General features: G+C 33.7%; 1 protein-coding gene across 7 annotated transcripts in view; it reads right to left on the bottom strand.

Annotated features, from left to right (window-relative positions):
- Positions 1 to 17,650, bottom strand: part of SWT1 (SWT1 RNA endoribonuclease homolog) — a 113,704-nt gene that overhangs the window by 67,648 nt on the left and 28,406 nt on the right. For 5 of the 7 annotated variants that reach the window (XM_007166962.2, XM_007166967.2, XM_007166963.2 and 2 more), the window contains 6 exons: positions 16,196 to 16,249; positions 15,968 to 16,027; positions 14,594 to 14,723; positions 13,538 to 13,639; positions 12,941 to 13,129; positions 5,000 to 5,093 (listed from right to left, as the gene is read on the bottom strand). In XM_007166962.2, coding sequence (XP_007167024.1) covers positions 5,000 to 5,093; positions 12,941 to 13,129; positions 13,538 to 13,639; positions 14,594 to 14,723; positions 15,968 to 16,027; positions 16,196 to 16,249 — 629 coding nt within the window. The remainder of the gene's footprint in view (positions 1 to 4,999; positions 5,094 to 12,940; positions 13,130 to 13,537; positions 13,640 to 14,593; positions 14,724 to 15,967; positions 16,028 to 16,195; positions 16,250 to 17,650) is intronic. The other 2 variants (XM_007166964.2, XM_057556698.1) reach the window with 1 other exon arrangement.

Genomic DNA, 17,650 nt, shown 5'->3' with positions numbered 1-17,650 from the left:
CGTAAGAGCTGTTGGACAATATCAAATGGTCCAATATATATGCATGTGTTAGTTGTCTACTGCTGTGTAACAATTAATCCCCAAAATTTAGCAGCTTGAAAAAACATTTATTATCTCACACAGCTTCTAAGACTCAGGGATCTGAGAGTAGCTTGACTGAATGGTTCTGGCTCACAGGTCTCTCACAAAGGTGAAGCGTGCTATTGCCTGGGGTTGCAGTCATCTCAAGATTTAATTGCTGCTCATTCATGTGGCTATTGGCAGGGAGTAGCCCTTCGTTGGTTTTTGTCTGGAGGCTTCAGTTTCTCAGCATGTGGTCCTCTCCACAGGGCTCCTCACTGCATGGAGCTTGCTTCCCCACAACAAGTGACCCAAGAGAGATGGAAGAAACAAAAGAGTGCCCAAGAAGGAATTCTCAGGCTTTTATAACCTAATCCAAGAAGTGACATACCATCGCTTCTGATGCATGCTATCTGTCACACAGACAACCAATCCTGGTACAATGTAGGAAAGGACTACACAAGGGCATTAATACTAAGAGGCACAGGGAATTCCCTGGAAGTCCAGTGGTTAGGACTCTGCACTTCCGCTGTAGGGGGCCTGGGTTCCATCCCTGGTCAGGGAACAAAGTAAGATCTCACAATGCAGCGCAGCCAAAAAAAAAAAAAAAAAAAAAGAAAACAAACCAACAAACAAACAAAAAATACTAAGAGGCAGGGATCACTGGAGTCATCATGGATGACTACTACTACAATGTAATTCTGTAATATAGCAGAAGGAGAAAAGAAGGAATGGGGCAGAAGAAATATTTGAAGAAATATTTGGCTGAGAATTTTCCAAAACTAAAAATGAACACCCAAACCATAGATCCAAGAAGCTCAGAGAATATCAAGCAGGATAATTTCCTCTCCTCCACCACAAACAACTGGCCATAACTGCTAAAGACTGCTAAAACAAACTGCTAAAAAAACAAAAGACAAAGTCTTGAAAGCAATGAGACGGAAAAAAAAGACACATCACACACAGAGGTAAAAAACAACATTTACAGCAGACTTCTCATCAGAAACCAAACAAGCTAGAAGAAAATGCAGTGACATCTTTAAAATACCAGAAGAAAAAGAAAAAAAAAAAAAATCAACCCAGAATTGTACATCCAGTAAAAATATCTTTCAAAAATAAATAAATAAATACACTATCAGACAAACAAAACCAGAAAATTCACTGCCAACAGATTTAACATGTCAAAGAAAGTTGTTTGGGCAAAATGAATAAGACCAGAAATCTGACACCAGACAGAAACCTGGATCCAAAAAAAGAAATGAAGAGTGTTAAAAATGGAATGCAAGATTAAAATATTCACTTTATTTTTAATTGCTTTAGAGGGTAAATGGCTGAAGCAAAAATATTAGCAAAGTATTGTGTTTACAGTTTCTGTAAAAGTAAAATATATATATGACAATGATAGCAAAAACGGACAGGGGGAGAAATTCGAAGCATGTTAAAATCCTTACAATACACATGAAGCAATACAGTATTATTTAAAGGTAGACTATGATCAAGAAAAGCTGTATATTATAAACACTGAAGTAACCATTAAAAAGTTTTTTCAAAAAGGTATAAAGTCAATAATGGAGATAAAATGGCACCACAATTAATCCAAGCAAAAAAAAAAAAAAAGGAAAAGGAAGAAAAGAATAGCTGAACAAATAGAAAATAATTAGCAAAATGGTAGATTCTGATCCAACCAATTAACTGTGAATAGTAGAAACTCATCAATTAAAAAGACAGAAATTGTCAGAATGGAAAAAAGAAAAGTACCAACTACATGCTATCCACAAAATACTTACTTTAATATAAAGACACAGATAGGTTAAAAGTAAATGGGTGAAAAAGATATACAATATAAATATTAAGCAAACAAAACTGCGGTAGTAATATTAATACTAAACAAAGGAAACTTCAGAACCAGGAATATTATCAGTAACAAAGTGAGACATTGTATAATGAGAAAGGTGTCAATTCACCAAGAAGACAATCCTAAATGTGTATGCCTCTGACTAAAGAGCTTCATAATACATGAAATAAAACAAAGAGAACAGAAAGGAGAAGTAAACAAATCCACAATTACCGTTGGGAATTTCAATACTCCTCTCTCAGTAATCATAGAACAAGTAGACAGATAATTAGTAAGGTTACAGAAGACATGAACAACACTATCAACAAAATTGACCTATTTAAAATTTATGGAATACTCTACCCACAAGAGCAGAATACATTCTTCTTAAGTGCACATAAAATATTCACCAAGTTAGACCTTATTCTTGGCCATAAAACAAAGTTTAACAAATTTAAAAGAATAGAAATCATATAAATTATGTTCTCAAGTCATGAGAGAATTAAAGAGCAAATCAATAACAAAAGATAACTGGAAAATTTGAAAATATTTGGAATTAATTGCAACAAATATCTAAATAACTTATGGGTCAAAAAGGAAATTATAAGGAAAATTATATATATATATATATATTTTTTGGCCACGCCACATGGCTCCAGGATCTTAGTTCCCCGACCGGAGATCGAATCCAAACCTGGGCCCCGGCAGTGAAAGCATTAAGTCCTAACCACTGGCCTGCCAGGGAATTCCTGAAAATTATAAAATGTATTAAATTGAATGAAAATAAAAACACAACATATCAAAATTTGTGGAATGCAGCTAAAGCAGTGCTTAAAGGGAAATTGACAGCAGTCTCAAAAAATGATCTAAGCGTCCACCTTAAGAAACCAGGAAAAGAGCACAAAAGGGGCATGAGAGTATTTTCTGGGGTAATGGAAATATTCTATGTATCAAGAGGGATGTGGGCTACACCAGGGTATCCACTGTCAACACTGTATAGTTAAGATTTGGGCATTTTAATATTATACATTTTCCCTTAAAATATAAAGAACTGTATAAAAATAATCATATAGGGGGACAGGGAGTAGATGGAAATACAGATAATAGAAGAATGGTAGAATCTTGATAATTGTTGTAACTGAGTATTTAGGAGTTTATTAACTCTTCTTCACTTTGAAAGTTGTTGAAATTCTTCATAACGAAACTTTTTAAAAATTAAAAATACCATTATTACTTTTTGAAAAACAAATGGAAAGTAAGTATTGAAGTAGAGAGCATAATGGGTCTTAGAGCAGAAAAGGGACAGGAAAAATAACATCACTTGACATCGGATGGTGGCAGAGTAGACAAAGAAAAGAAGACCATACAAGACCTGCTATTTAACTGGATATAGATTACGAAGGAAAGGCAGGAATCAAAAATGACTCCTAGGTTTCTGGCTTTAGCAAATGGGTGGAAGATGGCACTTTTTATTCAGATGGAGAACAGTTTAGAAGGAAAGATCAGGAGTTCATTTTTGGAGACGGTAGGTTCCAGATGTCTATGAGACATCCAAACAGAGATATCAAATAAGTAGATGAATATACTAGTCGAGACTTCAGAAGAGAGATGTAGACTGGAGATATTAACTGGGGGTTGCTGGCCCATATTTAGGATTGTAAATGTGAGTAAAGCACTTAGAATGAGGTATAGTATATAGTGTTTATAGAAGGGTTCTCCTAATCACCGTTATTAATATTAATTATTATAATCATCATCCATTTAAGTAATATAAATGTATCCTCACATTAAGTATGTGTGACTTAACACAGTATGATTATCACACTTTATAGGAAAAAATAAAAATAAAAAACAGGCTCGCCTGATGATGTCAGTTAAAAGTAGTCTGACTACAAATTTTCATTTCACTAAAAACTGTTACATCTGTTAATTCCAAAACAGTGACTGCAGAAATAATGGAGAACTGATAAAATCTCACGAATTTAATTTTCATTCTAAGTTGAACTAAAAAAATAACAATGATATAAAAATTATCTCTCAATTTTAGTTTATCTCAAATTCAAAATGATTAACATATTACTAATTCTATTTCAGCCTTCAACAAACTCCAACATGATATATTATGTCCTAGATTAAAAACTAATTTGAAACTAGAGATAGAAATCTCTAATATTTCCTTTAATATAAAAGAATAACATTATCTTTGAACACAGCTAAAATGATAATTGACCAAGCCCCCTTACAAGAAAAATCTTATGGCTATTCATTTCTATAATCACTCCATTTCAGAGAACTTAGGCATGATCATGAAACTGTAAAAAGTCCATTTTTCAGTGAATACAATTCAGACTAAAACTGCAAATTAAAATTGCTCTTATCAGTTCCTTTAAAGCCTTTTCTCATACATGATGAATACAATTTTGCTTAACATTATGATACTTTTACCTTAGAACTAAGTTATGAATACATTAGTTGGGAATGGAGGAATGGAATGAGGAAGGGAGAAGGAGGAAAAAACTCTTATTGAGATAATTTTATGTGCTAGGCTCTCTTCTAAGTCATTTATATATTTTTTCTGACTAAATACTCACAATAACCTTATAAAGACAGGTATTATTATCCTCCCTATATTTTACACATGAGGAAACATTAAGCAACTTTCCAAGGTCACAAAGCTGATTAAGTGGTAGATCCAAAATTCCAACTCTAACTCTATCACAGGCATCAAGGATATAACTGCAACATAACTTAGCCCTTCTCCACAAATTAATTAATTAGTTAATTAACTCTACTGCCTGCCTCATGACCAAAAATGTCAGATTTTTATTTCTATTTTTTTGGGATGTTAAATTGACTTTCCCTGCTTTTTCAAAAGTTTTCTAAATATCATATAACTTAAGTTGAAATGAAACCATGAGATTCAAATCTCATTCTTCTATAGCTTGCACATCATAAGAATGTGAGATATAACTGAATATACTTACTGGCAGATTTAGAAAAGTATGTATGTTTTTCATCTTGGTATGGGGGACACAGTACGATTTTTAAAAATTCTTTAATATAAGTCGCTATTTTTTTTTAAAGTAAAATGATCATGAAACTCACGTGCACAAAATAACAAGAGAACAAGGGAATAATTCTTGGTACTGAAGACAGCATTTTAATACACGATCATCATTGTTCTCATCGCTCAATCCATCTGCAAATTTAGTAAAAGCAACAATCAATAAGCACACTAAAAATCTGGGAACTGTATGAATAATCTAGGCCATATTTACAAATCAAATCATCTAAAAGAAAGAAAACTTTTTAAATAAGAAGAGGAAGATAAGACACAACAAAAACAATGCCTTGAAAATTCTGGATCTAGAATTCAGGCAGCATATAGTTGTGGGTTTAATAAACTGATTAGTTTGCTACTATCAGTAAAATGGACTAGGATATGCCTATTAATAAACCCAACAGAAAAAATCTGATCAGTAGGTTAAATGCCATATTAGAAACCAAAAGCTACAAATCTAGTCTCAGTTCAGTCACTTAGTGACTTAACATAAGTAAATTATATGATTACATCATGCTTAAAATTAGCAACTTAAAAGAGGTCTGTAAAATTATAAGCAACTGTTCTGCCAGCAACAGAACCACTTTCATGTGTCTGCTTTTTCTTAAACTCTAAGCAGTAACATTTAGAGAGAGATGTACAGGAGAAGGCAACACAGGCGCTAGGCAGAGAATACAAAAAGTAATTTCTAACAAATGCTAATATGTGGCTGACAGAGTGTCCTCTAGCATTCTCCAAGCCCTAAAGCATGTAGTAAGTTTGTTTTTTTGTGAAAATAATGTAATGTGTAGGAATAGGACCAAAGACAGCATTTCTTATAAGTCCTTACACTACCTGCCTCAGAACTCCCTGGGGTACTTACCCAGACCCATTTCTGGATAAGAATCTTTGGAGCCTGGACCCAAAGATTGATTTAAGCCCTTGGCAACTCTCTTACACACTGAAATTCAAGATGTACTGGACAATGAGCCTCAACTTTGTTCCCAGATTATAACCTTTTTTCCCCTCAACTTTCAGCCTACAGTTACTTAGTCCTCTAAACTTTCAAATTAGAAAATTCATTCATGCATTCAATAAATATTTATATAGGGTCTAATTTGCACCAGGTGCCTATGCTAGGTAATTGGACATTCAAAAGACAAGCTCTTTGGAGTCTCACAATCTCGTGGTGAAATCTAGACAGAACTCAACTGATCTCACAGCATGAGCCTTAGGAAGAAGTGATTCAGTTCTTTTTTTTTTTTTTTTTTTTTTGAGGCCTCCAATTCTTTTATTTATTTATTTATTTATTTATTTATTTATCCACTTATGGCTGTGTTGGGTCTTCATTTCTGCGTGAGGGCTTTCTCTAGTTGCGGCAAGTGGGAGCCACTCTTCATCGCGGTGCGCAGGCCTCTCACTATCGTGGCCTCTCCCGTTGCGGAGCACAGGCTCCAGACGCGCAGGCTCAGCAATTGTGGCTCACGGGCTTAGTCGCTCCGCGGCATGTGGGATCTTCCCAGACCAGGGCTCGAACCCGTGTCCCCTGCATTGGCAGGCAGACTCTCAACCACTGCGCCACCAGGGAAGTCCTGATTCAGTTCTTTAATCAGACAACCAGCCAGACAGACAGACATATATTATAGCAGCCAATTTTCCTTCTTTTAGCTCACAGAGTAAATACCACAATAATGCAAAATGGGCAGCTCAAAATCACTGGTTAACTTTAGTAATTCAATTTGACCCAAAAAAGGATGTTTAAAGGCTACAGTACATGCTCTAAAGGTATCAAAGTTCAAGATTACCTGTTCTGTCATTTTTTCTAGGACACATGGGCCTGGAAGATATACCTAAAACTACAAGAATATTCATGAAACATTTTATCAACAAATATTTTTGAGCACCTGCTCAGGTACTATTCAAAAGTGAACAAAACAGACTCTGAAAACAGACTGATCTGGGTTTGAATCCCTGCTTTCCCACATACTGGACATGTAATAATGGACAAACTGCTTAACAGGATGATTAAATGAGAAAATTCATATGAAACACTTGGCCCAATATATGCTTATATCATGTGTTCCTGAAGTAGCATATATTTATTACTTAAGACTCAGCTTAAATGGCACTTCAACAGCAACAACCTCTACTCACATTCAACACCAAAATAAATTCTGTATGAACTATAGTTAATATGATTTTTCAAACTCTTAGAGGAAAACATAGGCAGAACACTCTATGACATACATCACAGCAAGATTCTTTTTGACCCAGCTCCCAGAGAAATGGAAATAAGAACACAAATAAACAAATGGGACCTAATGAAACTTAAAAGCTTTTGCACAGCAAAGGAAACCATAAACAAGACCAAAAGACAACCCTCAGAATGGGAGAAAATATTTGCAAATGAAGCAACTGACAAAGGATTAATCTCCAAGATTTACAAGCAGCTCATGCAGCTCAATAACAAAAAAACGAACAACCCAATCCAAAAATGGGCAGAAGATCTAAATAGACATTTCTCCAAAGAAGATATACAGATGGCCTACAGACACATGAAAGAATGCTCAACATCATTAATCATTAGAGAAATGCAAATCAAAACTACAATGAGATATCATCTCACACCGGTCAGAATGGCCATCATCAAAAAATCTAGAAACAATAAATGCTGGAGAGGGTGTGGAGGAAAGGGAACACTCTTGCACTGTTGGTGGGAATGTAAATTGATACAGCCACTATGGAGAACAGTATGGAGGTTCCTTAAAAAACTACAAATAGAACTGCCATATGACCCAGCAATCCCACTACTGGGCATATACCCTGAGAAAACCATAGGTCAAAAAGAGTCATGTACCAAAATGTTCATTGCAGCTCTATTTACAATAGCCAGGACATGGAAGCAACCTAAATGTCCATTGACAGATGAATGGATGAAGAAGATGTGGCACATATATACAATGGACTATTACTCAGCCATAAAAAGAAATGAAATGGAGTTATTTGTAGTGAGGTGGATGGACCTAGAGTCTGTCATACAGAGTGAAGTAAGTCAGAAAGAGAAAAACAAATACTGTATGCTAACACATATATACGGAATCTAAGGGAAAAAAAAAAAAAAAAAAAAAGGCCATGAAGAACCTAGTGGCAAGACGGGAATAAAGACACAGACCTACTAGAGAATGGACTTGAGGATATGGGGAGGGGGTGGGGTGAGATGTGACAGGGTAAGAGAGTGTCATGGACATATATACACTACCAAATGTAAAATAGATAACTAGTGGGAAGCAGCCGCACAGCACAGGGAGATCAGCTCGGTGCTTTGTGACCACCTAGAGGGGTGGGATGGGGAGGGTGGGAGGGAGGGAGATGCAAGAGGGGAGAGAAATGGGAACATATTGTATATGTATAACTGATTCACTTTGTTATAAAGCAGAAGCTAACACACTATTGTAAGGCAATTAAACTTCAATAAAGATGTTAAAAAAAAAAATATGATTTTTAACATTTAATAGAATTAAAGCTTCTCAACAGCAGGCCTTGTATGTCTCATTCACTGCTGCAGCTTCAACACTTAGAAGTGTCTGGTACAAATATTTGGCAGATAAATGATTCAACAAAAATATAATAAAAGAAAATATAAAAATGATGGAACAAACGTCTCATGTGGGAGGTGTCAGATAACTTTATTTTTGCTTTTAATTATTTTTACCTAATTATAAAAATAAAATAATTATAGAAAATCTGGAAAATTCAGCAAATATTAAGAAAATTAAAATAACTCATAATTCCATCAGCTCAGTATTACCAATATCCACCATCTATAAGTATATATGCATAATCTAAGAAATTTGGGATTGTACTTCATATTCTTTTAAATCCTATTTTTGTTTTTTATTCTTTTTGCAAGTTAAAGTGAGTCTATTAGTGTCAGCCCTAATCCAATAGGACTTTGTATTCTTATTAAAAAGGGGAAGGGCTTCCCTGGTGGCGCAGTGGTTGAGAGTCCGCCTGCCAATGCAGGGCACACGGGTTCGAGCCCTGGTCTGGGAAGATCCCACATGCCGCGGAGCAACTAGGCCCGTGAGCCACAACTACTGAGCCTGCGCGTCTGGATCCTGTACTCCGCAACAAGAGAGGCCGCGATAGTGAGAGGCCCGCGCACCGCGATGAAGAGTGGCCCCCACTTGCCGCAACTAGAGAAAGCCCTCGCACAGAAACAAAGACCCAACACAGCCAAAAATAAATAAATAAATTAAAAAAAAAAAGGGGGGGAAATTTGGAGACAGACGTGCGCAGAGAGAAGACGATGTGAAGAGACACAGGGAGAAGATGGCCATCTATAAGACAAGAAGAGCAGTTTGGAACAGATCTTTCTCTCAAAGCCCTCAGAAGGAAACAACCCTGCTGACACACTGATTTTAGACTTCTAGCCTTCAGAACTGAGACAAATTTCTAAGTGGTTTTTTGTATTAATTTTTTATAGATTCCATATATAAGTGATGTCATATGATATTTGTCTTTCTCTAAGTTAATCTAAGAAATTTGGGATTGCACTTTATATTCTTTTAAATCTTATTTTAATATCACACGTCATTAACATTTTTCAAAATACAATATTCTCTCATATGGCTACATCATTATACGTAACTTCTCCAATTGTTAGACAGATTGTTTCCAATTTTTTTGCTGCATAAATCATGCTGTGATGAACATTATTTATATAAATCACTGTGAGCATCTCTGATTATTTCTTTAAAATCATTTCTAGAAAGAGAACCATCTCTTTTGGCTTCTTAATACACACTAATAAATTGCTCTCCTGAAAAGTTACTAATTCATATTCCCAGTGCACTGAGCACTGTGTCCCTATCAAGTGCTGGGAAGGAGTAGCTTTCTAAACATAGAAGCAATAAAAGAAAACAAGGAAGGAAAAAGTGAAAGATATAAACTAAAACTTTATACATAAGAAATTAACAATATTAAAAACAGCAAACAGACAGGAAAATATTTGCCTTGAACAAAGGACTGACTAGTTGTACTTCTTCTTTTGTGAATTACCTATTAATAATCTATGTCCATTTAGGGGAAAGGGATTTCTAGTTTTTCTAATCAATCTGTATAACCTTCCCATGTAAATGGACACAAAAGAATTATCGCCTATTCCAGACCATAAATCATTAAGTAATATATTAGCTCAACCAATCTTCACAACCATTTTTTTCAGGGGGAGGTCATTTCCCCCCATTTCATTTACTCAGTTTCCTCACCTTTAACTTTCCCTAGGTCAGCTTATAAACCCAGGTCAATCACATTTCAAATCCTATTCTCTTCTCACCATAATGCATACTACATCAAATAAATACAATTTTGAAAAGAGTAAGGACAACACTAAAATTATGGTCAACTAAGGCTATTTTAACATGGACTATCTGCATTCAATTTGTGGCATTTTTCTTTTTTTTAATGGAAAATGCTTGTCTAAAAAAATACATTGTTATAATACTGTGATTACATAAAAGAAAATAATACAACAAGATAAGCAATTATTAGAGTTAGTGGCAAATGTGCTCGACAGATGTAAAGTGTAAAGACTGTTTTGTTCTTGCTTTTCTCCAAGCAAGTACTTTAATTTCACTCAATAATCCTGAATTAAGTTTTTTCATAAGAATTTCAATTTACCATTAGAATATAAAATATAATTTTATTATGATAAAAATGACTAAGGATATTTCTAAAGGATATCATAAAATCACTATCAACAGAATAAATGTATTGAGTACATTAGATTTTATATAAAGAATGTTTTAAATAATCAGTTTGATAGATAACAATGAAACACATAAAGGATTTATCTGACACAGACAATTACACAAATAATCTATCTACAACCTTATAACTAAAAGTGCAATTTAACAAAACAAAGATCAAATAACACCAATTTAAGCTTTAAAGTGAAATATGGATTTCAAGGAAGACCCAGAAATTGAAGCAGCACAGAAGTTTGAGACCACTACTATGATTTATCCTCCTTAATAACCCAAAAAGCATAGACTGAAGAAGTCAAAGTATCGAAAAAGCACATAAAAATGGAAAAATCAAAAGAAACATAACAAGCATCTATAAATAATAAATGTGGCCAAAACATCTATTCTAAAATTAGCTCTTCTAAAATAAGTCTCAAAGTCAATCTATTGAAGGGATAGATATTCCATTTAGGACAAGTTCTTAACATCTCTATGTCTCAATTTCCTCATCAATAAAATGGATCTAATAAGAATTTATCTTCCACAAGTACTATAAGGTTTGAATGAGATATTAGCTGTAAAGCACTTAGAAAAGGGTCTGGAGAGTAATGGCCATGTAAGTGTTGATAACTATTATCATCATCTATACAATTATATAATAAAACACAATTTGTATCAACTAACAAAGAAAAACAATAAAAGATTAAGAGTAAAAAAAAATTCCCACCTCTTCTTAAGGATTGGGGCTTTACTGAAATGATGGTTTAGATCAGGGGTTTTGGTAACTGCGTGGCTGTTGTTTTAAAAAGTCCTATCTGTTAGCAACACACACCAAAGTACTACAGGCGTTCCAGGAGTTGGGGGAGAAGGGGAAAAAGAAATGAGAGAACAAACAAGAATGACAAAATGTTGAGAATCACTGAAAATGAGTGAGAGGTACATAGGGATTCATTATATTATATTATATTATATTATATTATATTATTCTACTGCATTTGAAAGTTTTCATAACGGAAAGTAAAAAAAAAAAAAAGACCATCTAAGGTGTTCAATTTAATATAATGTGTTTTTAATTTTAATATTTTTAATATTTTCTTAACTCTAATAAGTGATTTTTTTTTAGTGGTTTCCTTTAAAAGCTCTTAAACAGCACATGATGTTCCTACTCAAAATGCATAAGCATTGTATTTGGAATATACTAAGAGCTAATAAATATTTTTAAAGGGAATAAATAAAGGAATTAATGGGAGAGGCCCTTTTTCTTCAAAGATTTAAGACTAAACAGCTATGCCAAAAGCCTTCTCAGGGTTAATTTCATGATTAGATTCATCTAAAGATGAATTCTTTCATATCCTATGGTGAATATGGATACAGTAGACAACATAAATCCATATTTAAAATAATATAAATCTACATATACAAATATTTCTGAGTTGGAAAGAAACAAATTTTTAAAGAATGAAATATATCCTCTAAATGTATGTATAAACTCTGCAGAGGCAACAGTGTTGCTTTACACACAGATCTTTTTCCAAATAGTTATATAAAACATGAAGAACAATGGGTGGGATAGGGAGGGTGGGAGGGAGACGCAAGTGGGAGGAGATATGGGGATATATGTATATGTATAGCTGATTCACTATGTTAGAAAGCAGAAACTAGCACACCATTGTAAAGCAATTATACTCCAATAAAGATGTTAAAAAATAATAAAAAAATAAAAAATAAAATAAAAACATGAAGAACATACTTAGGTTCTAAGATTTTTAAATGACTAAAAAAAAAGAAAACTAATATGGAAAAAAAATCAGGAGAAAATCTATAGACCTCTATAATAAAAATACCTCCTTATTACAGGTTCTGACGAACCAGAGGTAAACAGTGCCTGCCTCTGCATTATATTAACTGCATGCAGTAATGATTAGAAACATAGATCACTTACTGGCCTCATCACTCATCATGGTATTTTAAAAAAAGAATCCAAAGTACTGTAATATAGACAACTATGCATACAGAACTATACAGTCGCTCTCTGTGAAATATGGACATAACCTAAGAAGGTCTAGGAGAAGCAGAAAAATAAAAATCAAAGGCCTCCAAACCAAGCCTAACAGGATATGCCAAAGCATCACTATGCCCTGCCATTTCACACTGTAATACTGTTAATTTTTTTTAAAGTTCTGCACCATTTCCCTTCATTAATGAGTCAGCATCCAAACAAATCTTAATCAGGAAGCAGCCTGAGAGAACAATACTTACAAAGTTTTTGAGATGCAAGTTGTATTGATTGACCCCATAGCTTTCTATCTTGATTTTTGAGACTGTCACTGATGAAATGAACTGCAGGTATAGCTTTGTGCTTGGCACGTTTCAGTAATTTTCCTGCCTTCATACGATCCAGCTCTTGCACAACAACCCAGGGAATTATTAACACAAGCCTGTCAAAGCCTAAAAAATAAGAAGATTTCTTAGAAGTCAACAAATATGTATTGAGCTACTAAATCAAACTGCTATAGGAGAATTAAAAGTTTTAAAGAAATTCACAATCTAAATGAAGAGATAATACATAAAAATAGGAACTAAAATCAGATATAAATGTCAAGAGAATGTTACAAAAATAAAGACTACTGGAAATCAAAGAAGAGTAAGTTTAGAAGCTAGGTTAACCTGTAAAGGCTCTTTTTTCTTTTTTTAAACTTAAGTTGATTATGCTTCATATATATATACACACACATACTTAATAGCATATCCAAATGGAAATAAGTTTGTGTGGGGGGGAAAAACCCACATCACTGTTAATATAAAGTATCAACTCAAATAAGAAAATCAGAATCAGTAAATATGTTTTATAAATACCTTGGATTTCTGTTGTCTTCAAAATTCTAACAAATTTGAGATGATTCATCAGTATATTTGTGTCAACAACAATTAAAAGCTTTTTGTCTGAAGCAGTATTTGCTAGAGAAAAAGAGCAAAGTGAGGATTTCATGACATTTGATAACAGACTTGTATAATAACTACAATTTTGATATCATAGAACTTTGATAGCATTCTTAAGGCAGTACTTTAGACAATAAAAACAAAAATGCATTTACTCCAATTCTTAAGAGAAAGAACAGTAATCAGTGTTTAATTATCTACCAGTAGAATATTGTATATTGCTTAAGGGTGGATTTTAAATCATAAATTAACTTGCACCAGCAGTAACTATGTTGCCAAACCCTGTACTTGATCACTGGTAGTTAAGTACTTAGGAATCATAAGCTAATTTTAATGTACTCTGAAATATAACTGAAAAGACAAATGTGTAAAAGAAAGAAAAAAGATAATACTAGCACTGTTATTTCATAGGGTCATGTGAGGAACAGATAAGTTGATGCATAGGAAAACACTTAATAAATTGAAAAATGCAATGTGAATGTAACATAGCATTACTATTTTTACAAATACAATTCAAAACAGTATACTAACATATTTTGGGTAATATCTATCATTATCTTCTCCAAGGAGTGAGAATAATCACAATTTTACTATATAAATAAGAAATCCATGAATATAATACCTTTGAGCAATTTGCATTATTTCTGATCAGTGCTTTACAAAGCTGAAATTGTTAAAAGTTATGATTAAGAGCAAAAATAAAAGACAGCTCATAACTCTGATTACTGCCCCTTGGCAAAAGGAGAAAGAGAAAATATGTCTAACTGCCTAATGATGTGAGATATATAAAGCAAATGATGATAAGACAAATCTTAGACCGGATTCCTATAGCTAAAAGAAATATACTTTATTATTTCGAATAAGCACATTTTAACATTTTTCCTCTAAATATTATAAAAATTGAATGTCGGCACGTTAATTCTTAAGAAAACATAGGAGATCATAAAACTGTCATATGTATATAGGATATACCAGAAGAGGAATGTACATCATCTTCCACCAAGTCAATCTCCATACTCGTTAACTCTCCAGAAGGTGGAACCACAGGTAAATCCACACTTTTTCCCATACGTGCAGCGTGAAGCTCTTCTACTATCTGCATCTAAATTGCAAAAGACCCGCAGTAAAATATTTTGAATTATTTTCTCTGCAGATTAATAAGAGAAGAAAGCAATTAATTCTTAATTAATTCACTTAATATGAGATAGTTTGCGGAAAGAAAAAAATTTACAAATATATGAAAGCCACATGATAAAAGAATACAGATTTATAAACATACACAAGGTTTCTAATATAGCTCTTCTCTTCTTACTTTATTATTTCTGCAACCTCAGGCAAGCATATTATTTAACAACCATGGGTCTCAGTTTACCTACACAATAGGAATATTAAATATCTGTATCCTTTTAGTATTTTTTGTAAGGATTAAATGAAATAATGTGAAGAACCTCACACAGAGCCCAGTACAAAACAGACTTCCAAAATAAGTTAATTCTCATTCCCATTCTCACTTCGAAGTATTTTAGGAGCCAAATATGTTTTTCTCTGGATGACGATCACCTTTCCTAAGATTTCTAAGATTGTTTATGAACCATCAAAAACTGAAATCCAGATCTTAATACCCTTCTCACTTCAGGGAAGTAGTTCCCTGATGTATTCTGATGCAAAGAAATTAAAGTATAATCTCACTTTAGAGCAGAGGTGAGAAATCTTTCTTCTATCAAGGGGCACTGACCCAAAAGACATAAAAGTATAACTGTCACAAATAAAAAGCAATCAGTATGGTTTTAAAGTCTCCTTTAAATAGAAAAACACAAAGTGTTCTATGAATCTAATTTTAATTTAGAAGCAGGGAAGATAAAATTGTATGCAATAATTCTATGAGATTCAACCAGGAGATTCTAGCTGAGAAATGAAGCAACAGGTAAAAATTAAATATGTATGTGCCCTCATTTTCATTGAACAAATGTTCATCTTGTTGCTAATTAGAAAAATGAGGCAAAACGTTAATATCATACTGCATTTTGGCAAGCCAAGGCATAAGCATGAAAAAACATAACATTAATTTAAAATTCATGTAACTTGTGGGCCACAGGCTCCATGCTCTTTATTCAAAACAGATTAGAGGTTATTAGAAAAAAAGGCCAAAAGGTGATAAAGTAAATATAAATACTTCTCCAAATAGTTTTTCATGGCTTCATAAAAACTTATATATTGAATTAAGCAGAGACATCACTGTTATTTTCATACTATCAAGGTTTTTATACTCATTATATTTTATTTAAATAGGAACCCTTTGACTTAATTTCATTAAAAATATTCAAAGTAAATAAATATATCAGTAACCTCTTGATCTGTATCTTGAATACTTTCAAGTGACACTGAAGAACATGGTGCTTCAAAACTCTGAAATGAAAAGTAATTTTATTAGTTACGAAGCATATACCTAGAGTAAGGTTTTTCAACCTTGGCACTACTGACATTTGGGATCAGGTAATTCTTTGTTTTGGGGGCTATCCTATGCGTTGTAGGATGTTTAGAAGCATCTCTTCCCTCTACCCACTAGATACCTACCCGCTCCCAACCTTGACAATCAAAAATGTCTCCATTCCTTTGCCCAAGCAATTTCTGTGGAGTAATAGAGATAAAATCTGATTGTAAACGTAGTTGAAGAGAAAAGGATTTATACTTCAGTTTAAATACAAGTAAACTATGTTGTGTGGGGGTACATACTTAAACAGTCACAATAAAAAGAAAAACAATGAACTGCAAAAAAAAAAGTCTCCATCAAGTCAGTTGCCAAATGCCCCCCTAAGAGGCAAAACTGCCCCCAGATGAAAAATTGCCCCTAGAATAGAAAAGCCTCATTCTATTAAGTTATGAAACATAGCAGAAATTCTTTAGGGTTTACTCATCTATATATATACATTCTTAAAAATACTCGTTTTCTAGGATAAAACACGTCACCCTAAGAAACAGAACAACCATGGCAAAGGTAAAAAGAGCTGGCCTTTGGTGGTGGGAAATTTTTATCCAGGAGTAAATGAGCCATTTATAAAAGTGACATGACAAAACAAAGGGAACTTGAAGATTATTATATGGCTGAGGGAGGAAAAGCTGAAAAATGTTATCATTTATGGGTGTTTTATTTTTTGTCTCCTAGCAAAGATCGAAAATCTCAATTTTTCACTGGCGCTTTTGGTGAGTGGATGAGACTTACTCAACCCTACATACAGGTGACAAGAAACTCAGCAAAAGCCACTACTGAACCAAATCATCTTCTAAGAATTCTCCAAACACCAAACTCACCAAACTTGTATTTTACAAGACACTGTATAAAAATTAGACCCTCTTTAAACAAGTGTATCATATGTTGCTTTATTGGGAATTCAGCTTCTACCCAAACTACCCAACATCAATCTTCACCTGATACAACACCACATACATCACACACATAGGCCCATTACAGCTTTACTATTCCATGACCCTGGGTTTTATAATGCCTTTTCCACCTGACTTTAAATCTCACTAGAGCTTTAGGTTCTTTTCAGCTAAGGAGTGCCAACCAAGCTAGAGATTATTATAGAACTTCCTGCAACTCCTGACATTTGAAGTCTTTTCATTCTTTTACTACTACCCTTCACTCTCTTTGACCACAGGTCACTTTCAGTGATTTCAATAAATTTTCTGTTACCTCCAAATCCAGAAAAGTTCGTGTCAGTTTTCCTGGAAAACCTCCTCCTTATTATAAAAGAAAGTCTTAGTGGGTGTTAAATGTTTGCCTTCCCCTACCATACTTTATTAAATACATGGACCGGGATAAAGCCTTCCCTGGAGATGACAAAAGAGAATAACAATAATGATGGTATAAATGGTTTTATCTGCTAGAGTGATTCCAAACTAAAAACCTGATTATACTGCTTCCTTGATTACATTTCAATGGCTCTGTACTATCTACAAGATAAAAAACAATCTTTCCCATGAGAGATAAAGAAATCCATTTTCTGGACCCTCGCTTCCTCTCCAACT

Source organism: Balaenoptera acutorostrata, chromosome 1 (assembly GCF_949987535.1).
Source record: "Balaenoptera acutorostrata chromosome 1, mBalAcu1.1, whole genome shotgun sequence".
NCBI lineage: Eukaryota > Metazoa > Chordata > Mammalia > Artiodactyla > Balaenopteridae > Balaenoptera > Balaenoptera acutorostrata.
This window is presented reverse-complemented; position numbering and strand designations above follow the sequence as displayed.